General features: G+C 30.7%; 2 protein-coding genes across 3 annotated transcripts; one reads left to right on the top strand and one right to left on the bottom strand.

Moving 5' to 3' along the window:
- The first annotated feature begins 5,066 nt into the window (after positions 1 to 5,066).
- On the top strand, positions 5,067 to 20,246 carry SS4 (starch synthase 4). Of its 2 annotated transcripts, none has more exons than XM_020377353.3 (16): positions 5,067 to 5,291; positions 5,379 to 5,517; positions 6,764 to 6,854; positions 6,963 to 8,055; positions 8,131 to 8,182; positions 9,195 to 9,317; positions 9,413 to 9,488; positions 9,561 to 9,745; positions 9,826 to 10,020; positions 10,100 to 10,171; positions 10,993 to 11,202; positions 15,698 to 15,823; positions 16,812 to 16,961; positions 19,170 to 19,231; positions 19,319 to 19,394; positions 19,573 to 20,246. In XM_020377353.3, exons 1-16 carry the CDS (start codon positions 5,170 to 5,172, stop codon positions 19,747 to 19,749), a joined length of 2,949 nt encoding a protein of 982 aa, XP_020232942.2. In that variant the 5' UTR covers positions 5,067 to 5,169; the 3' UTR covers positions 19,750 to 20,246. The 2 variants fall into 2 exon arrangements, with proteins under 2 accessions (XP_020232942.2, XP_020232941.2); XM_020377352.3 differs by having other exon boundaries at positions 5,376 to 5,517.
- A 1,078-nt stretch (positions 20,247 to 21,324) lies between these two features.
- Positions 21,325 to 23,164, bottom strand: SAD1 (Small nuclear ribonucleoprotein family protein). Its single transcript, XM_020377401.3, has 5 exons — positions 23,010 to 23,164; positions 22,841 to 22,904; positions 22,627 to 22,750; positions 21,767 to 21,839; positions 21,325 to 21,596 (listed from the first exon to the last, which is right to left on the bottom strand). Exons 2-5 carry the CDS (start codon positions 22,872 to 22,874, stop codon positions 21,561 to 21,563), a joined length of 267 nt encoding a protein of 88 aa, XP_020232990.1. The 5' UTR covers positions 22,875 to 22,904; positions 23,010 to 23,164; the 3' UTR covers positions 21,325 to 21,560.
- Between the last annotated feature and the right edge of the window lie 2,202 nt (positions 23,165 to 25,366).

The raw sequence follows: 25,366 nt of genomic DNA, 5'->3' as shown, positions 1-25,366 counted from the left end.
AGATCAAGCGATGCATCCATACTTGTAGATGAAAAAAAAAAATAAGTTTCTGTTGAAGGGAGGTCAAACCATGGTTCTTTGTTTGAAGAGATGTTTGTCAGGATACAAACAAAATCACACATGGTTAAATCATAAGGAGAAAAAAAGGTTTTTAAAACATACATAATATCCATTGGTATGAAGCCTAACATATGATAACAACAACTAATGTTTTAAAAATTGGATTGATCATTAAATCGATTAGAGTACTAAACAAGTGAATTAGATATTGAATCGGTGAGTCACTAAATGAACTGCATAATCTGATTTCTATTAAATTTTTATTAAAAAAAATATACATATCATATGTATTTCCTACACTAATTTTAATGAAATTGATATTATATCTTAAAGTGTTTTTAAACATATAAAAAATGATTGGAAATTTTTATTTTTCACAACATATATATTAAATATATAAAATTTATATTTAAGATGATATATATAGAAAAAATTTGCTATATATATAATAAACAAAAACATAAAATTAATAAAAAAATTATTTATATAAAATTTAAGTTTTAGATAATATATAAAAATAATATACATATATATATATATATAACAAATAAATAAGAGCATTGAATTAAATCAATTAATGGCGATTGTAGCCTCCTAAATTACACAACCTAGTTTCAAGTGGAGTGTGTCTAAATTTTATTTTACAATTATTAAAAGTGATAAAATCTAGTGTTTTTGTGTTACTCTTACAAGCTGATGGACAGCAGTGGACGTGATTTTGAATCACGGTCGTTACCTGTTTAAAAGTCGGGTCGATAACGTCTCACGGAACAGTGACATTCCATCTGAAATTATTACTGAACTGGGTTTTGATCTAATTCTCAGTTGAACCGATTGATAGAATTCAACTTTTAAAATTATGACTTAATATTACTCTGCAATTAAATTAAGTTTCATTGTGTAAACAGTTTTCTGTTTCTCTTTTATAAATGTTTCCTAAATAATTTTCTTTATCTATTGGAAAGTTACAAATCAAATGTTATGCATACATAATTAGAAATTGAAATGAGATAAATAAAAATTCCAAATAACTTGTCACATACACTTAGATTTTAACAGAAGAATACATGAATGGTTAAGTCAAGATTTTATGCTTAATTAACTAAAACAGTTTTTGAAAAGAAAAGTCTTTATAACTTGATACTGTTCTTAACTGAAAAAAAATGATATAGCCGCTCCACATGTAGCAATGAGATGTTCTATTAAAAAGAGAGAGAGAGATTTTCTTTGACCTTATATTTAAGCCAATTTTACTATTTAAGTCAATTTTTATTTATAAAATACTATAATTAATGTATTATAAATATAATTGACTTAAATAGTCAAATAAACTTAAATTGACTAAAATAGTCAAATATGTATAGATGACATTTTTTTTTTCAAATGACTAACGTGTAACCTTATTTCATTATAAAAATTATTTTTTTTTTATCAATATTTCTTAAAATATGACAATTATATCAACTTTAAATATAAATTGATGATTTGAAATTCTTAAACACTTGATTTCATTAAAAAAAAAAAACTTATAAGTAAATCAATCACCTTGAATTACTTGATTTACATTCAATTAATAATGTGTCTCAAGTAAATCTTTTTTTCTCTAGTCATTAAAGATAAAATGAAGCCGTTCACTTTTTTACTAGAGTCTATGATAAGTTAAGGTATTGCACTTTCTTAGAAAAAATTAGGAGACATCATATTATTTGAGATATCTAGATACTCAAAATCTACTAAAGATATAATTAAGATTTTCATTTTCTTGAATAAGAAAATCTCTAGATATATTAATATGTTTTTCACCATTTTCATTCTAATTTGTATCTCATTGACCTTTTGAATTAACAAACATACTTAAAACATTGTTCATAACCTAAAAAAAAAAGGCAACTATTGCACAAAAGACAATCAAATAAGCATACAATTCAATTAAAATGTCACTTAAACAATTATAAATGATATGAATTTTAACTATACATCTTACACATTTGCATTGATAGAACTCTTGTTTATTTGACAAACTTGATTATTGCGATTTTATCTTTACTTGATTTCAGAATATTTAATCTTACATAATTACAAATCACTTAATGAATAACTTTCTAAACACAAAATTCAATTCTTAGCTTAAGATTTAACTTATAAGGATCCTAAAATTTAAGTTGAAAATCTTGTAAGAATAGAAAAAATCGTCTTCTCATACCTCCAATCTTCACTTCAAATCTTGTAATAATCATATTCAATCATCATTTTATGACTTAAACCTCCACTTTAAATATTCAATAGGAGTAAACGAAATTTAATAGTTTTTAAACACAAGAAAAATAAAGGAAATTTCTAATAAAATAATGAGAAAACAAATGAGAAAAAAAAAACAAATTAGAAACTTATTGTTCAAAAATTGAAGTGTGTAAAAAAAGTTTTCGAACTAATTAATAAATGTAAAATAAAATAAATGATATGTTTAATTATTTACTAATTTTTTTCTTAGTGTACAATAACAATAATGATGAGAATTTTCTCAAATAATATTTTTTATAAAAAAAATACCAAAAAAAACATCTATTACACATTATTTACCCAAATAGACCTCTTTACTGGGTCAGAATTCGATTTCCGGGAAACTGAATTCTAAGCAGTGTTTTTTATTTATTTATTTTTGTGCTCAGAATTCGGTTCCCGGGGAACCGAATTTTTAGTAGTGTTTAATTTTATTTTATTTTTTCGTTTTGGGCTTAGGAATGTGTCAATTTTGCAACTAGAACGGGTCGTTCTCTAAGGAAAACGGTCCGTTCTGCTTACATTCCTTGGAGAACGGCCCGTTCTGATCCATTTGTCATGTGTATATTTTTTATCTGAAACGGGCCGTTCTGATTGCAGAATGGTCCGTTCTGAATCCAATTTTTCTCTTTCTTAGAAACTAAAACGCAAAAAATAAATAAATAACACTGTTCAGAATTTGAATCCCTGACCTTGCTTTAGCGTGGATCAATCCCTACCCACACACTTAGGGTTAGTAAAGAGGTCTATTTGGGTAAATAATGTGTAATAGATATTTTTTTGGTAATTTTTTTAAAAAAAATATTATTTCAGAAAAAAATTCATAATGATGATTCACCATAAGTCTTCACATATCTATTCCAATTTCACTGGCCTCACTCTTGTGATTCAATTACTTCATACATTTGAAACTTAGCAACTCTATATATTATTCACCATAATATATATATATATATATATATATATATATATATATATATATATATATATATATATATATATATATATATATATATATATATATATATATATATATATATATATATATATATATATATATATATATATATATATATATATATATATATGAACGCAACAAAATCAAAGCTGAGACTAAAAACTGTAACAACACCCAAAAGTGATATGTTGCACTGTGATCATAACAAGTCGGACCCAAGAAAATGAAACGGTGAACTGTTTTAATTTTTTTTAGCGGCTTGCAAATATTTTTCATATTTTTGTCTATTTTTTAATGTGTTTTTTATTTTATCTGATTTATTATTTATACAACATAATTTTAAATATTTTTAAGATGGATTAAAAAAATTTCGTTTTAATAGAAATTGCAATATAATATACAGGATACTTGATTTTTAATAGTCTATAACTATTATAATGGCATACCTGCAATTCATTTTCATTTCTTTAAAAAGAATTTACTCATTAATTAAAAAAAATATAAACTACACTGCTATTATGTTATAACTGTATATAAAATAATTAATGTATTAATTGTATATACAAATTAATTTAAAAATAACTATACATTCTCATTTGCTACCTTTTTTTTAATTATTTATCTCTTTCATTTAATTTTTATTTTTAAAAATAAAAATTACTATGCAACCCTACAAACTGTATATAAATACGCATTTCATGTCTCTTTTCCCTTAATAATAAATAAAAAACAAAGCAATATCTTTGACTTTTAATAATGAGAGGCTACCATTTGATACAATACTAAACCGGCTTCCCATATAGATATTTTTAATTTAGTTTTTGTTACAAATTAATATCTTAGTCAACATCAATCAATATACAGTAGTTATCAAAAGCGTACTTTATCTTACTAGAAGCAAATTTTTATTAAGATATTATGATAGAAAACACCCAATACTTAAACTCATTAAGTTGCATTTTAAAGATCGTATAAAAAAGTAGTTTAATTTCAATTAACCAATCTCAAGGCTAATTAAAAAATATCTTTATTACATAATTTTGCGTTATTATACGAAAAATTATAAAAATAAAGTTTGATTATTATATAATCTTTTTATCCACTGCGCCTTCAACTTAAAGTCTTACTTTTTCTTTTTTAAATACGAATTACATGTAATCTAACATAAAAATTCGAGTTCCTTGCTAGTTAAACTATCTTTCTTAATCCTCATCAGGTCAAACCTTGAAAGTAGTCAAGTAGAGTAGAATTTCGTGATTAAATTTGAAGAGTTTAACTTTATTGCTACTAGTTTTATTTAATTAATTTAATGCAATGAATAGGAGAGAGTGAATCTGGAAGATTATGCGATGTAATAAAACTATTAATAACTAATTAACCGATTAATTTCATAATGTGGTGGTAGTAGTAGATAAGGTAACAGTGGTTGACTCAAATGATGTGGCAAAGTACTACCCTACACTAATGGGCATCAGCACCTTTCCCTTCAGATAAATAAGATTCCTTTTCCTTAGCTCAGAAAAAAGAAAGAAAAAAATAAAATCTGACGTCAGATGTGGCGGATCCCCTGCGGACAGGTGTTCACGAACTCAGTGATAAATCAAATCAGGCTTAAAACACTCATTCAAGATTTGAACCGTTCGATCTCCGTTAGACGATTGCGATTCATCGACGGTGTAGACGCGTGAAATCAGTGATTGCAGGGAATCCAGGTCTCCGAAGGTATTTATTTAATTATTTAATTTGTTGGTTCTATAGTTGTATTTGCTCTAGAGCGAAGCCGAAGCAACTGAACTGAAAAGTGAAAAGCTCAGAAACCGTTGCTCCTCTTTCTTGACTTCTTGGCGTGCTTATGATTGTGACGCAGAGAAATGGCGTCGAAGCTGAGAACGTGTTTCGTGTGTTGGAATCTGAGTGCCTTCAACTCCAATGGCAATAGGATAGTGCGCGTTTCGTTTCCTGCTTCTTGCAAAATGCGACACCGCACTCTCAGGTATCGATCGTTATTGCTTCACGTTGTTGCGTCTTATTGAGATTGAGGATTTTCAATGCGTTTTTGTGTGTGTATTGTATGCAGCAGTTCGCAGAATAGGAGACCACAGATCAAGCCTTCCGCGGAGAGAGGTCTCCCTCAGAATCAAGTTGAAGAAGGAGACACGGAGGTTTTATCGAACAATGAAGATTTCGTGGACAGCTCGAATGATACGGCCGCTGCTTTGGTAAAATGCAACTTCTCTCTCTCTCTTTTTTCTGTGCGGTATTTTATTTCTAAATTTAGTTCCGTGAGTTGGTAAAAAAGAGGAAAAAAGAAAAAAAGAAAATAATACATTAGGAAGGAGAATTGGAGTTGCTGATGCGCGTTTGGAAGCCTTAATCGATGATGATAGAAGCTCTCTCCAATCAAACGTACCCAAGCTATGAACTGTAGTACAAAAATTTACCCTTCTTTAATGTTTGTTCGCTTAAAACTTCTGCTAGATTATTCCAATTTCAATAGGAAAGGTTGTTAGGGTCTAATTGAGTTAAATTTTCAAAAAGCACTTCTAAGGGAGAAAAGTTGAAAGGAAAAATGAAATAAAATAAGCTTTTCCACAAGGTAAAATTAGTTTAAGCATAAGCTAATTTGTAGGAGTTATCTCCTATTAGCTTCTTTAAAATCTTATTTATAACTTATGTATAAGTTAGCTTTAGCTTATGAAGAAGATTATTTTAGTTTTCTTATATTTTTTCTCCTAGAAGTAATTTTGGAAAAGTTTATCCAAACAAACCTTAGTAGTCTACTTGACTTTACAATGCATACATAAAAATTAAGGAAGAGAGCAAAGCAGAGTGATACCTTTAGAGGGAATGACCAAAGAACAAGATGTGTTTGGATTTCAATCAGGAGAAAGACCAACATACTTGAGCTTTTAATGTAGCTGACTCTTCAATTTTTCCTAACTCTGACTTAATTTCTTTCATTATTTTAGAGATTTCATTTGATTTTTGTTGCTCTGGTATTTTTCTACATGTATGATTTTCTTTGTATTGATATTGGTTGATGAATTGATTATTCACTTTGCAATATTCTTCACGTTCTGATGATGCTTTTGTTTCTATTTGCATTTAATGATAAACAAACTTGCACTATACTACAATAATAGGGATATGAATGTTTTCTTGCACATATATCATTACAACACAATATGCATATCATGAATCTCAACCATTTTTTTTCGTAGTTAGATGTGGACCAGTGTATCACTTTTCTATCATAATATTACAATATAAAGTGCAAAATTTAGACACGAGACCTTTACCGGCCCACATTACTTGGTGCAAATTTTGCTGCATGGTCTGTTCAGTATTAAAGGGTGGACAGACCAGTCATTTTGTTACATGGATATACTTAGCAAAGAAAATTGGAGAGGTTAAAGCATAAGTTTTTGGTTATCAGTTACAAATAATCATTTAATTATGAAATAGGCCACAAACATAAATGGAGCAGAGCAGGCTGAACAGTTGTCTAGTAGGCAACTTGAGGATTTGCTGGGCATGATAAGAAATGCAGAGAAAAGTAAGATATCTTTCGGGAATACTTGTGGATTTCTTTTTCTCATATCCTTATTTTTTGTTCAATATATTGTTACCTATTAATACTAATAATTTTATATTCTTCATGCAGACATTCTTCTTTTAAATCAGGCTAGAGTTCGTGCACTTGAAGATCTTGAAAAGATTCTTACTGAAAAGGAAGCATTGCAAGGAGAAATCAATGTCTTAGAGATGAGGTTGGCTGAGACTGATGCACGGATTAAAGTTGCCACCCAGGAAAAGATACATGTGGAACTCTTGGAGGGGCAGTTGGAGAAACTGCGTAATGAGTTGGCTCAAAAAGAAAGTACTGAAGGAAAATATGTTGAATCACTTGATCTTCAAAATGGAGATTCGAGTGATGCAAACCCTCTAAGTAATAAAGATAGCATTCATTCCCTTACCGAGGAGCTTAATTCATTAAGGGCAGAAAATGCCTATTTGAAGAAGGCCATAGAATCATTTAAAACACAAATTATTGATGTCAAGAATAATGATGAACGTTTGGTGGTATTGGAAAAAGAACGGTCATCTTTGGAATCAGCCCTAAAAGACTTGCAATCAAAACTATCAATATCTCAGGATGATGTATCAAAACTTTCTTCACTTACAGATGAATGCAAGGATTTATGGGATAAGGTTGAAAATTTGCAATCATTGCTAGATAAAGCAACCAAACAAGCTGATCAAGCTATTATTGTGCTGCAACAAAACCAGGATCTTCGAAAGAAGGTTGATAAATTGGAAGCATCTCTTGAAGAAGCTAATATCTATAAGCTATCGTCTGATAAATTGCAAAATTATAATGAACTAATGCAGCAAAAGATAAAACTATTGGAGGACCGTCTTCAAAAATCTGATGAAGAGATAAATTCTTATGTTCAGCTATATCAACAATCGGTGAAGGAATTTCAAGATACACTTGCTACTCTTAAAGAAGAAAGCAAGAAAAGGAAAGTGGATGAACCAGTGGAAGATATGCCATGGGAATTTTGGAGTCAACTGTTACTTCTAATTGATGGTTGGGCAATAGAAAAGAAAATATCAGTAGATGATGCAAGTCTTTTGAGAGAAAAGGTATGGAGGAGAGACAGGCGTATTAGTGATACATATATGGCTTGCAAAAAACAGAGTGAAGATGAAACTATTTCTGCATTTCTCAGGCTTTTATCATCTAAAACAAGGTATTAATTTTTAATGCTAGATTTCAATTTTTATAACTTCCATTGTCTAATGTATCCCATATTTTTTATTTATAGTCCAGGATTACACGTGATTCATATTGCAGCAGAGATGGCACCAGTAGCTAAGGTGCACTCACTGTATCCTTATCCCTACATTTTATTCTTTTGAACTCATTTTATCTTATCCCTTACTTCGTCCATAGTCCCTACTAAAATACAAGTGAAAACAAAAAAAATAAAATAAAATTGATTCACACTAATTACGAAAATTAGTTAGCATCTATTGGAAAAAAATTCACGTCTTGCATCGACTAAAAATACGGTCAATGAAGAGTATATAAGTGGTGGACAACTCACCTTACAAATTAGTTTTGGAAGGTTGAATTAAGTCCAAATCTACTTTCTAAGATGGTATTAAAACTATCTTAGATCTCCTAGAAGGGCCACCCTCCAGTTATACTAGTATCAAGTTCAATAATTTTGGGTGTGAGGGGATGTATTGAGAAAAAAAACCAAATCCCACATCGTAAAGTTAGTTAAGTTTTGCTTATATTTTAGTTCACCAAACATGGGTTTTTTGTTGTTTATATTTCAATCTGGAGGCAGTTTGTTTTTAACTCTTTCATCATGGTCACCCCCCTTACAATGTGCTTGTTAACTGTTATAACATTTACTGGAATCTTAAAGAGGCATGACAAAAGCATCTTAATTCACGTAAAGTAGGGGAGTACTGGGTATGAATTCTCTATGGAAATAAATTCTTAGACGTCCTCAAAATGCAGTCTCTCATATCTTCTTTTTTACCTCTCTTGTCAATTGTTGAAATCTCTTTTGGAAAATAAGTAGCATACAGTTAATAGAGTCTTTTGTCATAGCATCCTGATTATCCTGTCATTCCAAGATATTAGTTCCTATTGCTGTATTTTACTCTCAGATGGACTAGTTCTTTTGGCCTGAATTGAGTATTTTGTCCTGATGGAATCTGTGAGTATTCCTTCAACTTAAAGTTAACACGATTAAGAAGCTGTTTAAATAGTGCCAACCAAGAAGCTCTCTGGATGGTGCCAGATCCTTTGCTTCCAGCTAATCTGTTTTTTGTATTGCATACTAATATTTAAATTTAGTTATTTCTGTGACAGGTTGGTGGTTTGGGGGATGTTGTCAGTGGTCTAGGTAAAGCACTGCAAAAGAAAGGACACCTTGTTGAAATTGTGCTTCCCAAATACGATTGTATGCAATATGATCGTGTTCATGACTTACGGGTATTCTAATTTATTAAGAAAAAAATCAAACATGTTGATACAGTCTTGGTAGTTGGTATGTTGCACTACTAGTAATGATTTGATTATTCTTTCAGGAACTGGATGTGTTGATAAGTTCATACTTTGATCGTCAATTATACAAAAGTAAAATCTGGATTGGCACTGTTGAAGGTGAACAATTAAATATTTTCATTTTAATTTATTGTCTTTATCTGGCTTAGTAACTTTACTTTGACTATGCAGGCCTTCCTGTTTATTTCATTGAGCCTTATCATCCTGATAAGTTCTTCTGGAGAGGAAAGTTTTATGGCGAGCATGATGATTTCAGACGATTTACATTTTTTAGCCGTGCAGCTCTCGAGTTTCTTCTTCAAGCTGGCAAGAAGCCAGATATCATTCATTGTCATGATTGGCAGACAGCATTTATTGTATGAGCTGTCTAATTCTTTCTATCAAATTTTTGCTCTTTGAGCAGCTTAAAGAATAGCATTTTGTGTTTCTTTGCTAGGCTCCTCTGTACTGGGATATATATGCCCCAAAAGGATTAAATTCAGCTAGGATATGCTTTACATGCCATAACTTTGAGTATCAAGGGACTGCAGCAGCTTCAGAGCTAGAATCATGTGGTCTTGATAGCCACCAACAAAACAGACATGACAGAATGCAGGATAACTCATCACATGAACGAGTTAATTCTGTCAAGGTATGGGAATAAAATTATTATGTATCATATTATATATCATCAGAAAATATAAGTAATAGTTTTGCCTTCCAATGGTCAGGGTGGAATTGTCTTCTCAAACATTGTGACAACAGTTTCACCTACTTATGCCCAAGAAGTGAGAACTCCAGAGGTGTGGTTTATTTCTTGTTCTTGTGCATATTTTGTATTTCCTGTTTTTTTCAAAATATCCTTTTTTTATTCAATAAATATGAATAGTAAGACAAGAAAACAATTTGGAACAAGCATTAGATCAACTGGGAATAACATCTCCAATGACTGTCTATTTTATTCTCCTTTCTAAAGAGAACTGATAGATTGGAAAAAGCATTGTTAGAGATATAAAACAATTCAGATGCCTCCGCATAAAGGTTTTCAGGAGAGTTGGTCCTTGTCATGATATTTGAGTCTTTATGAACAAGTGATTAAGAATTTGACTTTTGCTACTTCTATATTTCCAATCGAACAATAATTCCAGCACTATTTTCTTTTTTCTTTAATTTAAAAACCTGCACGAGGTTTGAGGGGGCTTGTCGTTTTTCCATGTTTCAAGAGCAAATGGATTTCAAGTGATGGTGTTTTATAGATTTAAAACCATTCATGCGCTCTACCTAACAACTTAAACTTTTGTAACAAGAATAAAAGGGCTCTGCTTCTTATAATAACGAAGGATTCTTGTCTATGTCTTTGTATCATTATTTGAAATTTGATATTGTTACATGTATAATAGGAGAGCGAACTAAAATATCTGATTTGATTTGCAAATTGGCATAGCTTGGAAATGATTAGCGGTTGATTTTTGTATTTGGCTGTTTATATACTAAGAAAACAATGGAGACACACTCTATGCATTCTCAATGCTTTTAAACTTTAAACTGTTGCTTAAGCAGTCTTCCTAATCTTTCAAATCTAAAAAAGTTGTTCCCGTGAATTATATTATTGTACAAAGTGCAGGGAGGACATGGTCTCCATTCAATACTCGCTACCCACACCAAAAAGTTCATTGGTATTCTTAATGGTATTGATACTGATGCATGGAATCCTTCCACTGATGCATTTCTTCCAGTCCAGTACAGTGCAACTGATCTTCAAGGAAAAACAGAGAATAAGCAAGCCTTGAGAAGGAACCTAGGTCTCTCATCAGCAGATGTTAGGAGGCCATTGGTAATGTCCTAAATTTAAAGGAGAATTTATTTGATAGAATAAATCATGGTTTGCTCTTTTATGCTCTCTCTCTCTCTCTCTCTCTCTCTCTCTTTCAATTGACACTTTTTATCTGTCACAACTCACAAGTCTTAAAGATTCCTACTTCATTATGTATGATTAGTCTAGGGCTAACTGCACTTGTGTGCTTTATGTAACATTTGAAATAAAGATACCATGACCCTTTAAAATAGCTTTATCTTGTGGAATCTATCTGTAGAAATTAATTATAGAATGTAAAGATGAGGAGAATGGTTAATTTCTGTACCTGCCGTTATTCTTTCTAGATAACTATAGCTTGACCCAACGGAAACTTGGTATTAATACTCCGTAAATGATTTTTCATAAAATTAAAAAATACCCAATTTCTAATCCAATCTATTGCCTGCTGGCTTTCATATGAGTAAATCTATTACTATGCATGATTTAATGACAAATGTAAAAAAGTATCCAAGTTGCAGGATGGAGAAATCAAACTTCCATGCTACTATAAAATCAACCAAAAGGGGGTATTTAACTCCATATCAAATATGTACATGACACCCATCTAAAGTTATAGAATGTTGATTACTGCCTAAATTTACAAGAAAAATTAACCAGAATTGCAATGAATTTTTCAGAATTAATAGTCAAGTGCCTGATGGAATTTGTTGCAATCAGTTTTCAGATTCATGTATGTTAAAGAGGGAAAAATAGAGACATATTTGGGGTAAAACAATGTGTTCGATGCACAACAAATGCAAGTTTATATAGGCTTATTATATTAATTATATATAAATAGAGGATATTTTGTTTCCTCTGAATCTGATGCTATGTGCTTATAAACTACTATTTTGATAATAAATAAATAATATCTTATTTTGATTTTCAACATTCCCTCTCAAGTTGAGCATATCAATCATATGCATCCAACTTGTTACATATATAGCTAATTCTGAGTCCTCTCGAGGACTTGGTGAAAACATTGATCACTAGAGTTGACGAAGCTTACAATAATGTCTCTGAACTCAATCTTCTCTATGATGAAATGAAAACCAACCTCAATGTTTGGTCCTTTCATGAAAAGACTGGATTAGAGGCAATATGTAAAGCTAGTTGATTGTCACAGTTGAGCTTCATTGTGTAGTCTTTTCAAACTTGACCTCTCTAGGAAGTTGTTTCAGCCATGAGTTCACAAGTAACTAGAGCCATAGCCTTGTATTCTACTTCAACACTTGATCTTGCTACAACATTTTTCTTCTCACTGTTTCAAGATACCAAGTTTCCTCCAATCAGCACACAATACCCAAAAGTGGGTTGCCTATCACTAGGGGTGAACTAGCCCAATCGACATCTGAATAGCCAACTAACAGAGCATGCCCCCTGTCTTCATAAATGTGGCCTTTGCCTAGGGACTCTTAATGTATTTCAGTATTCAAATTACTGCATTTCAATGGTCCTGGCAAGGAGAATTTAAGAATTGACTCACCACACTTGGTGCAAATATAATATGTGGACGAGTGATAGTGAGATATTTCAACTTTCCAACTAACCTCCTATATCTCCCAGGATTCAATTAAGGACCCCCCTGATTGGGTAGCAATTTGATATTGGGATCCATAGGGGTGTCCATGGGCTTGACATTCAATAGGTGTCAAGAGCATATTTCTGCTGAGAGATTACTGAACTGTCCTTGGATTGAGCAACTTTGATACCTAGAAAATATTGAAGTTTACCAAGGTCTTTAGTTTGGAATTGGCGTGAGAGGTATCGCTTCAAGTTGAGAATACCATGTTGATCACTGCCTATATTGACAATATCATTCACATAGACAATGAGATGTATACATCATTGAGGTGAATGCCGATAAAAGATAGAGTGGTCAGTTTCATTGTGAATCATACCAAATTGCTGCACAACAATACAAAATTGGCCAAACCATGCTCAAGTGGATTGTTTAAGTCCATATAGTAACCTATGAAGATGATAGACCATAATAGAGGATTCCCCTTGAGCAATAAAACCTGGTGGTTGCTCCACGCAGATTTCCTTGTGAAGACATATTTGGAGAAAAATTGTGTGTCTAAATGCACAACAGATGCAATAAATAGAGGATATTTGGTTTCCTCTAAATCAGATACTATGTGCCTATAAACTGCCATTATGACAAAAAATATAGAATATCATATTCTAATATTGAAAATGTACATAGCAATTCTTGTACCTAGGGTATATGATGTGCTTAGGAACTGGAATCATGATTAATCTCCTTGTAAACACATTGTAATTATTGCTAAAGTGTGCATAAATGCTAGAGCTGCTGAATGTCAAGCATTCTGTATCTCCAACTGAATCTACTTCCTATTCTAATTAGTGCCTTTGTTCTTGATTTGTTATAAACAACCACCCACAATTTTTTTATGTAAAGAGGAAGGAAAAAAAGAAGAAAAAGAAACAAATCGTGAAATCCGTATGTTTGAACAGGCTGTATTATAGAGTGAATGTAATAATCATTACATGTTTCATGAATATCCTAATTATCATAATTACAAGTTTTGGTTAGCTTAGCTTATTTACATTATTTCCATATTTTTGAACACACCCTCTGAAACCAACCCATATACACTGAGCTTGTTACATAATTGATATGATATATAACTTAACAGAGGACCTCTCAAAGGAAAATCACTAACCCCGAGCCCCTTTAATGTATTTTAGGATACATTGAGCTTGTTACATATATTATTATATATAACTTATCGGTAGGATCTCTCAAAGGCAAATCACTATACAATATACACCAAGCCACTTTAATGTATTTTAGGATACAAATGAGTACAACCCCAATATCTTTTACCAAGTGAGTTGAGGAATTGCCTTGCCAAACTAATGGCAAATAAGATGTTAGGATAAGAAACTTTGAGGTAGTTCAATATCCCTACTAACCTTTTGAATCTTTTTTGACCAAAATGGTCTCCCCCTAAATTATAAGAATTTAGGATTTGGATCAAAAGAGTGTCAACCAACGTTGAATTTAGAAAACTAGTTTCATCAAGAATGTCCATGGCATACTTCCTATGTAAAATTACGATAGCATACTTGGATTGTTCCACTTCTATTTCCAAGTATTTACAAGATCTTTGGCTAATAGTCATGATGATGTTATCCTTGAAAGATTCCTTCATGATCATTACCAACGAGGCAATGTTAACAATGTGTGTATATATATATATTTTTTATTTATTTATTTATTATTATTATTTTATTTTTAAATTTTTTCTTTCTTTCTTTGTTTCTGAAAAACTAAACAAATAAAAAAATTAACTTACACTCCATCTTCAACCGAACAACCTCTATTTTCACTTTACTTCTTATCTATTTCTCTTCTCTCACTTCTTTCCTACCTATTTCTTCTCTCTCTATTTCGACACTCTACCAAACAAATCATTAAGGTAAATGGCAGTAGAATAAAAGTGGTCAAGCTTCACTTGTGTCATACTAAACTACTAAACTGTAGTGTAGGTCAAACCAAGCTCAAGGAGGTTGTTTGAGGCAATACAAAAACTTGTGGAGGTGACAAACCAATCCAGAAGACTTCTCCCTTGGAGCAGATACTAAGGGTTGCTCCATATAAGACTGCTTTTGTGAGATCATCACAGAGGAAATCTTTTTTTATATCCGGTTAATGAAGGGAAAGTGGCAAATGAAAACCATAAACCCTTAAAGAAAAATAAGGCAAATGAAAACCATTTTTGCTACTGCTGAGGTGTCCTTATTTTCTTGGCCAAAATTTTGGTTTAGCCACCAAATGAACCTTACTCATCAATTCCACCAGCCTTTCCAAATTTTCCACCCTTCGAGTCCATCTTTGTCAATGGCATCCAGCTGGCTGGACCAATTGTTGGATTCAAGTTTTCCACCCTTTCCTAAAACTGTATTCTGAATAAATAATAGAAATAATCTAGTTTTAGGATCAAGTTTGAGTATCAACATCAATAAAAGCAGGGTTTCCACTAAACAAGGAGTTTCCTTCTTTAAAACACTGGAAAAAATAACCTAACACCTTAATTAGTCTTCTACAAGTTTGTCTCAATATTTATATATCACTATAACTGTCACACCGTAACATAAAATTGTCTAATCCAAAATTAATATAAAATAATTTCCCAAATCTGAACTTGGTGTATCAGTGATACATTGACTCATTTAACATATGATTCATGAACTGCGCATAATTTTAACATATTTGATTAATTTTTTAAATTCTTTGACTTGTAAGTTAACGGCCTTATGTGTTGATTTACAGCATCATTATATGCTTGCTTGATACGTATCTTTCATACATATGGAGAAACAATGCTCTTTATCTTGAATTTTCAAATTATATGTTACTCATTTAATTGTTAATAATTTATTACTTATTTTTTAAATTGAAGACGCTTTATTGATTGAATGTTTCTATTATCTTCTTTGATAGGTTGGCTGTATAACAAGATTGGTTCCACAAAAAGGTGTTCATCTTATTAGACATGCGATATTTCTAACATTGGAGTTGGGAGGACAATTTGTTCTACTTGGTTCAAGTCCAGTGCCACATATTCAGGTCGTATTTTCTTTCCTTGTGGCAGAAATTTATTGGTATTCTATTGTTTTTTAGAAAGAAGACAGATCAAACAGTATAGAATAAGAAGATAGTCATTAAAATGGCATCTCACGTGCAATATAGGTGGAATTCATTCTCAACCAAAAAAGAAAACAGCTTTTACATTGGCATATGTTTCAGTGAAATAAAATAATCACAACCGATTCTAATCACTTTGTTGGGAAAGCATAATTAAAAGAAAAGACTAGTAGCAATATTATCTTTTTTTATTGTTTGGACAAGCCCTAATATCGTCTTAGAATTTGATATTAGAGCTTAACTCAATCCCACTAAATCGGGTTGAAAAGTGAGGACTGTGGACGGCCCAAGCCTAGTAAAGACTACATTGGCTATATTACTTGATCATATGAGATCTCAAAAGAATGTATGACTGTTTACTATTCTGATAGCGTGTACCTAAAAGCTATTTTATATTTGCAAAGTAAGTTGTATTGATTAGTGTTCTGAATACTGGAACAACTGGATCGATTAGAAAACCGACGAATTTATTTAGTTTGGTCCAAATAAACCAGAAAACCAGCCTTGAAAAAAATCGATCAAAGGACTGAAAAACCAGTAAAAAAAACCAGTTCATAGTGGGCTAATGAAAAATGCTTAATACAACATTGTTTTGATTTTTTCCTTGAACAAATGAAAAGTCAACCTAAAGTGTTTGTCATTTCCTTTTTTATTCTATATCTATAACTTGTTATTGTTAGTGTACATTATAATTAACTATATATGCATGTGTATAACACACTTATATGCTGCTATTGATTAATGTGGGTGGAGAGAAAGCCAGATAGTTATGTGAAAAGGAAGATTGCTGAGTTCTTTTTTTAAGAAATAGAAGTTTTAGATGTAGGCTGTTAAGGTTGAAGTATGATTTTTTTCCTGCCGATTCATTCTATATATTTTGTCAACTGATTACCAGTTTTCTCTTCTCTAGAAAGAATTTGAGGGCATTGCCAACAGCTTTCAGAATCATGATAACGTAAGGTTGATATTGAAGTATGATGAATCTCTCTCCCATGCCATTTATGCTGCATCTGACATGTTCATCATTCCATCTATCTTTGAACCTTGTGGCCTAACACAGGTAATTGTCAATTGGCTGTTCATGAATTTCAAATATTAAGGAATCGGCAGAAAAAGACATCATAGAATAATATGGTTAAAGCAGATATATGCTCAATTCTTTTCATAATACATGTATCTTCATGGTAAAAAAATTGTTTCAATATTTTGTAGAAAACTGTATTTTGACTATGGAGGCTTATATATTTGTTAGTTGTTACTCAACTAATAGCTGATATTCATTCAGTCAAACTCAATCCATTATTAGGCATGCCAAATTCCATTTCTGCACTTAAATAAAGTAAGGTGAGAAAGAATCCGACAGGACTATAGATGGTCCTACAAGCAAATTAAGGGCAGACATAAGGAAAGGGCTAGATTCAGATTTGGGAAACAAGACCTGTGCTATCTGAGGTCAGAGAGCAAGATAAATGTGGAGATAAAAAGGCTTTGGGGCATGAAGTGGGAAAAGGGATAGTTGATTTGGATCATTAAATCTAAGAGATCTATTATGGACATAGATAAGGATGCAGCCTAAATACATAATTGGCCCCTTGAACATGTTAAATATTATTTTTTCCTAGGGATCAATGACGATTGACGAGAAATGACCATAGTAAGGCTCTGAGATAAGAATAATGATGGCTAACAGTAAACTGAAAGAAATACGGAAATGAGGGCATTAGATCATTGGATTTGGACTACATAATGATGAGGGATCAAAATGACTTGGCCTTTGCATATTGGAATTTCTCTTCTAGGTTTAATTACGATTTTGGCCCTTAAAATTATTTGTTTAGAATGTTACTCCTAATATTTTCACTCATTTGGTATTTGGTCTCTGGAACAAATACCTTATCTGAAAACTATAAGGACTAATCCTTCCAAAAAAAAAAAATAAGGACCAATATCTTAATGAGCAAAAACTTTAGGTTCTAAATCCCAAATCACAGAAAATTATAGGGACTTATACCATAAATAGTACTATAGTAGGGACCAAAACTTAAATGGATGGAAATTATAGCTTTAAAACCTTATTTAGAGCTTTTCTTTTATCAACTTTTAGTAATTTTTTGTTTGCTTCAAACATAAAAATAACTAGGATAAGTGTTCCATGGAAATGGAATGAGCAATGGGATAGGTTCCTGCTATTACCTAAAATATTAGGATAACAGATATGGCACAGTTTGACATAACTCAAACACACATGACACACATAACATCAAATAGTTGATAAAAGAGTTAATGTTTTCAGCATCAATCATTTCAGATACAATTAAATAAAAAAAAAATAGTAAAACATGAACGTTATGATATTTTACTTGAATTGGCACAACCATTTCAAAAAAAATTAAAAAAAAATAATAAAAAAAAAGGAGGAGGAGGAGGAGAATTCAAGCAATGAAATCTGATGGTCTGTCAGGAGTGTATTCAACATCATATGATAGACATTCATGCTTCCTATTTATTGTTAAAAGGAGTACTAGTATCATATTCTCTAACACTACTTCTAATACCTACTTTATAATTAGTTAAAATTTATTGAAAACTATAAAAGAATCATAAGAAAGATTTGTTAAATAAGAAGCGAGACTCACAAAAATTTGTGATTTTCTATAAATTTCAGTCAATAGTAGAGAATAAGTTCAAAAAGTGTCAGAAAGTGTTTGTGAAAACCTTGAGATGTGAACATATTACTTAATCCTACACCTTTAGCCTATGTTTGGTAGAGGTGATTTAATAGAGAGGGGGATGGATTAGAGTGGATTTGAAAAAAAATATTTGTGTTTGGTAGAGGATATTTAAGGAAAATTGTGAGGAATTAGAAGTGAGTCTCACATCACTTTTTATACCCTCTCCATTGAGGGGATTCTTGTGGAATTTGGGAAATGTGTAAAATTACATAATGTATAAAATATCAAATCAAACTATATTATAAAGTGAGGATAAAATAATAATTGTAAATACTAATTTTATTCCATTTCTCACTTAATTTCACTCTACTAAACAAATAGAAATTTCATTCTCTTCCACTCTATTTCTTACCTATTTCCTATCAAATCAATTATCACCTACTCTTCTATTCCTTCCTCTCCCCCAAACAAAGCATTAGTGTCCTCATGAATGACCTATATGCTGAATTACTACTTTATAGTGTTTTACTATTATAACTACTCTCTCTTCCCAATTATGTTTCTTTTATCTCAGTTTCCTAATATCTTCCCTGCAGATGATATCAATGAGATATGGTGGCATACCTATTGCAAGAAAAACTGGTGGCCTCAATGACAGGTTAACATGGCATGCATGACATGATATGGCATGAAAAGCATTGTTCTTGTTTTCGGAAGAATAATTAAATTCTGTCTCATTTTGTAGTGTGTTTGATGTTGATGATGATACAATACCTTCACAGTTTCGAAATGGATTTACATTTGTGAATGCCGACGAGCAGGTAACAAACAGTAAAATATCACGTTATTGCAGTCCTGCATCATAGATACTGTCATGTTATTTAGAATAGAAACGGTTACCTCTAAACTTTACCTTCCCCTCCTTTCAGCATTCTCATCTGCTAGAGCATTATTTTATGTTCACTGTTCTAGCCAACTCTGATGATACAATTTTGACAGGGATTATCCGATGCTCTGGTACGAGCATTAAATCTCTTCAAGAACAATCCTGAGAGTTGGAAGCAACTTGTTCAGAAGGTCATGAACATAGATTTCAGCTGGGAATCATCATCAGCACAATATGAGGATCTCTACATAAAGTCTGTGACTAGAGCAAGGGCAGCAAAACGTGCTTAATTGTGTATAAGAAGGCTTCCCTCTGCAATGGTTCAATTTTGTCACTTTTTCTACATAGAGATGAGAGGTCAGAGTTAAAGATAAATTGGCAGAATTTAACTGAGCATACCAGCCATGCAAGAACATCTCAGATTTGGGAATGAAATATCAATGGATGCTGAAAATATGCTGCAAGTTCCATGCCTCATCTCGCAGATACTCCTTTTTTTTTTTTTTTGAAATGGGGATTGATCACGGAAGAAATCTCTCTCATATACTTCGATGAATTCTAGGTGATATTTCAACTTTACTATGCCTTGCAACGTTGTGTAGTTTTTTTTTTTCTTCTATTATTAGGGCTATTCTTCTCTTCTTTTTTTTCTTTCTTTTTTTTAATATTTCAACAGTATACAAAGGTCATACATGTAAATCGTTACAACTTAGTTCCCTACCCAAAAAAAAATGTATAATGTAAATCAGATATTAAACAAAAAAAATAAAATTCACTGCTTGTAGCATTTTCCTTCCAGAAGCATGTTATTATTTTGGAAAAATGCATGGAAGCTCGTTATATTGGTGACTATCGCTCACATTTGTTATGAATTAAACAAAAGAAGACCTCGATCCAAAAAACTAATTTGGTGGGAGACTCAAATACTACATCAATTTTTTATTTTTTTTACTTGACTTGTAACATATTGACAATGCTAGCTCTCTTAAAAGTTAAAATCCATATACTTCACCCTATCAACGTTATCGGTTAGTTGCCTTTTTCCCTTATTTTGACAATTTCACTTATCTATCGTTACTTAGCATATCAGTCCTTAATTCAGCATATAGTAAATTTTTATATAACTCAATGAAAGCCAATTGTTATTGATATTCAAGTTAATTACGCTCTTTTTCATATCACATTATTATGTTGAATTTTGAAGAAATAAAGAACTTAATAAATAAATAAATAATAATAAATAAAAATAAAAATAAGTTAAGAAATATAATATTTTTAAAGATAAAAAATCGGCCAAAATTGATTGAAAAAAATGATGTGCACCTATACTGAATTTTGTATTATAAATTATAAATAGATAACAAATTAAGAAATATTTATATCCTAATTTTATATAAAATAACAGTTTTCATTATATATAAACAAATAATTCAACAATCCGTGTATACTATAGCGCGAAAGGATAATTAGTTGTGCACAATTCGGTAAATATTTCCCACTTTCTAATACAACAAAGTAAAGACAAAATTTAAACTAAACAATATTTCAATTTAAAATCAAACCAATTAAAAGATAAAATAAATAAAATCTATAAACATTCGTAATCAAGCTTTTTGCTCAATTGATACTGGCTTACGTGGTTCGTTCCTCAACTAGGCCCTGTCCCTCCCCTCCCTTACCCAGGCAAGATGGTTACACGTTCTACGTTTTACCAATATTATAGAAATTGCAAGCTTCATTTTCTCGTATCTGAATCAAGCTCTAATACAATATGAAAACATGGGAGCACGTGAAAATGACAGAATCTAATTGACTCAATCAGTTCATGCAGAGTGAAATCTAATTAATAGTAACGGAAGTAGAGATAGGAATATAAACGCGCACAATAATCTGTCATAATCAATAGCATTACTTGTTACACTGGACAATCCACAGTTCAACATGATAGAAGTTGAACAAGCATTACACTACAATCATGTATCATAAAAACCAACTTATGGAAGTAAAAATCTAAACCTAGCGGCCTCAGAATCCTTGCAAAATATAGGAATTATGTCCCTAAAGCAACACCAAAGAGTTATATATAGGAATCCAAGTAGCACTATGAGTCTGGCTCAGGTGAACCACCAGGAACTAACTGCATTATATCAGATTTTGTTGTTATCAGTATAACACTTGCGAGAGAAAACTGAAAATCATGTTAGATTATTGTCGACACTTTCTAAACTTGCCAAATCAAATGATTTATTAATAGAGTAATACTCCAAAGAAATCAAGTAAACAAAAAATAATTGCATATTGACTTACAATGGCAATGTTGTTTCCATTGAGTAAAATCTGATCGAGCTTGGTTATCCGTCTCCCTTCAGCAGTGATCTCACTGTTGTATGAATATGAAAGCAACAAACCAAATCAATTTATTACATGCCCAAAGCAAACACATGTACGTGCATACCGAAACATACGAATCAGCGAATCAAAAGCTAACATAAATCATGCAGACACTAAAAGTCCTCTGTATGTACAAATTCAAATAATCAAGTTGATAATCAAAAAGCTGCAAAGATCCTCCAACAAATTTACACCAGATATTTCATTCTTAAACCAAAAAGAAAGAGCCCAATGGGAAAGCTAAATAAGGTTATTTTTATGCTACACAAGAGCAAAAAAATAACATACCAAAAAGAAACTGATAAATAAAAACATCATAATCCAGGTTAGATCATTATATTTGCAGCCATTAGATTTCTCAGTAACTTCATAATGATAAAACTGCCAAAACTATTTTTTAACTGGCCTTCCTAAAAGACAAATGTAAAATGAAGCGAAAACAATATTGGACTCAATAACGTTATTGCTCCAACACCACACCAATTAAAAGTTAGAGATATAAACACTTCCTTCAAAAAGAAAAGTTGGGGGAGGAACAGAACCATAAATTATCAAAAGATGACAACATAACAACTCCAGATAGAATAGTATTTTAAAAATCAGGGGGCATCTTTTCTTATTCATGCAAAAAAACAATTCCATCCCTCAAACCGAAACCCACAGCAATCTCAAGGAGTTTCCTCTTGAGTAAAACCCTAATGCAATATTGTAACAGAACAAAATCCAATATCAGAACAAAAAGAAGAGTGACACGCCACAGTGCAAGTGTTGCTCACTATTCAGTAACATCTTCAAGGACCATGTTGACATAAACATCAAAGCCTCTAAGAGTGCCAACAAGCTCCTTGTCACCCTTCATTATCACCCATATTTTTGATCCTATGCACCGGTCGATCAATTCTGCAAATTTCCACCACAATTCTATTAAACACAATTCAATGCTACACTGAACTCATTGCCAACAAAAAACAAAATAATGAAATCAGAAACCTGATGGGAGAAGCTGCGACGGGTTGTTTGCCATGGAAAATTAATCGCCGAATATCTCTAAAACCTGCGGCGGATACAAAAAATTAAAATACTAGAGTTAGGGTTTTTTGTTTATCCGACTGACTGAAACAAATGTCGCAAAAAGAATTTTTTTTTTATCAGAACTCACAAGTTTGTTTGGAAGAAAATGTTTGGGTATGTGAATCTGTGCGGAGAAGAGATGCAGCGACTGAGAGAAGTTAGAAGAAAGCTTGACCTAGCGCCGGTTAGGTTTGATTTAAATCAATTTCACTCGCCCCCAATTTTCATGTTAAATTTATCCAAACATACGAACACCCACTTAAAAAAAAATTAATAATAGTTTTTAGCCCTTTATCTAATTTTTTTAAGACTAATTTTGGTTCTTCAGTTAAAATATTTATTTAAATTTTTTCTCTTTTATATTTAAATTAATTTAATTTTTAAAATAATAATTATTTCTATTTTTATAATATAATTTTAAATTAATTTTCAATTGATTCAACATATTAATCTTATAATAATTAGATGAGTATAATGATCTATTAAAAAGTAGAGATCAAAAGTGATTATAGATACTCAATATCTCTTTATAATAAGTATAGATTAATAGATTATAATAAGTATAGATATATCCACTTATACAAAAATTATAAAATATAATTGGAATTTGACTTTAAAAAAGCTATAAACATAATAAAATTTGTATGAGAATATCTCCTATGTAACTAAAAAAATAATATAAAATTAATTTTTTAAAGTTTTTGACTACTTTATTTACTTATTTTTATACCATTCTCACCATATTCATTATTTATGACACTTTTTTATTTTAATTTCAATTATATTTAATAATATTATATAATAAATAAATATAATAAAGTAACTTTCAAGTCTTCAATTATTAAAAAAAATGATTTGTGTCTTAAAATTAAAAATAATTATTATTTTAAAAAGACGAAATGAATTCAACTTTAAGAAATAAAGCCTATTAAAAATAAACATTTTAAAAGATAAGTGATAAAAAAATAATTTTAAATATATTAATATAATATTATATTAACTTTCATTATTTAATTAATCATTAAAAATATTTTAGGATATTAATTAAGAACTTTTATTAATATTTTTGGATTGAGGTCGTTACATAGTTCAATTTGAATAATTGTTTAGTTTTGAATAGTGTGAAAAGAGAATTAAGATTAGCAAAATTTAAATAGTTATTTTCAAGTCCAAAGAAAATAAGCAAAATTATTGATAATAATTAGTTATACATTAATATGTAGAACTCAAGTTTCAAACATATTACATGATTGTAGGTTAGACTTGTCACCTCATCTCATCTATTTGTTACAAGCTTATCACCTGGCTAAGACTACCGAATTAGTAAGTTAGTGTGGGTTAGACCTGTCAGCCCTCTCCACTATTTTGGTGAGTTAGGTAGATTGACTTGTCAAGCTTAAAACTTTTTTGTTATTCCTATTCACAAGTTGAGTCCATTTTTTCTTTTTCTTTCCTAAATATATAGTATTGTTCAAGCCATCATATATAATAATATTAATTTGACAAACTTTTAAAAATTAATCATTTCTTTAAAATAATATTTTTTTTCTTTTTTGCTTTCAACCTGAACAAGTGCAAAAAAAAAAACACATATTACAATACTTTTCTATGTCAATTGTGTTACAATGATAAAAGATATTTCAGAAATTTATTTGTGAATTATATTGAGCTTAGTTGATCAACATGTGAGATTAATGTTGATATATTAATTGTATTTTGTATTAATAGATTTAATTGAGTTTAATTCTTAATTCTTAATTTTTTTTTATTTTCACTTATTTTGATGTTGATGTGTTGTACATAGTATGTATATCAATATCTATAGACATCGAAACTTGGTGGCACTAGAAAGATAAGACAAATAGTTTTAAATTTGTTTCTCGCTCACTCAAGCTAATTCGAACTCTAATAGGCCAAAATAATTTTACATGAAACTGTTACTATTGCATTTAGGTTGAAGCTCTCCTTAAGAGTCGAATTACGAATAATTTAACCTATTAATAAGATAATTAGTAAACTTATAATTAATTCTAATTTGACCCACACATTTAAATGTGTATAAATAAGTAATTAGTGACTTGAGTATAACACTTTAGCCTTATTTTTTAGAATTTGGTCAAGTTTCCCTTGCACGATTAAATGAATTCTCTCTCTTTCTCTCTTGTTTTCTCTTTGGATGTTTTACCTTACATCTAGATGAAGATAGAAGGCTAATTTCATTTATCAATTTAAAGATTTCAAGAATTGCATTTAGAATTTGAATTCTAAATTTATTTTGCAACGAACTTTTTTCATTTTTCTTTTTCTTTCTTTTCCAAATTTGAATTTGTTTTTCAGGATCATGATTTGTTTTTGAATGTTAGATGATTGATTAACTATCTAAATCAACCATTAATTATTCTTGAGTTCATAAGAATCAAGAATTTTGATTGTAATTTCCATTTT

The sequence above is a fragment of the Cajanus cajan genome, chromosome 2 (assembly GCF_000230855.2).
Source record: "Cajanus cajan strain Asha chromosome 2, NIPB_CcT2T_4, whole genome shotgun sequence".
NCBI classification, from domain to species: domain Eukaryota; kingdom Viridiplantae; phylum Streptophyta; class Magnoliopsida; order Fabales; family Fabaceae; genus Cajanus; species Cajanus cajan.
This window is presented reverse-complemented; position numbering and strand designations above follow the sequence as displayed.

Bases quoted from the DNA above. Each gene is read 5' to 3' on its own strand.
- SS4 (XM_020377352.3), top strand. From the start codon at position 5,170: ATGGCGTCGAAGCTGAGAACGTGTTTCGTGTGTTGGAATCTGAGTGCC. The intron at 8,056-8,130 runs GTATTAATTTTT...TTTTATTTATAG, and splicing joins CTTTTATCATCTAAAACAAG to TCCAGGATTACACGTGATTC. The intron at 10,021-10,099 runs GTATGGGAATAA...TCCAATGGTCAG, and splicing joins AACGAGTTAATTCTGTCAAG to GGTGGAATTGTCTTCTCAAA.
- SAD1 (XM_020377401.3), bottom strand. From the start codon at position 22,874: ATGGCAAACAACCCGTCGCAGCTTCTCCCATCAG. The intron at 22,751-22,840 runs GTTTCTGATTTC...GGAAATTTGCAG, and splicing joins GTCGCAGCTTCTCCCATCAG to AATTGATCGACCGGTGCATA. The intron at 21,597-21,766 runs GTAAGTCAATAT...GATATAATGCAG, and splicing joins ATGGAAACAACATTGCCATT to TTAGTTCCTGGTGGTTCACC.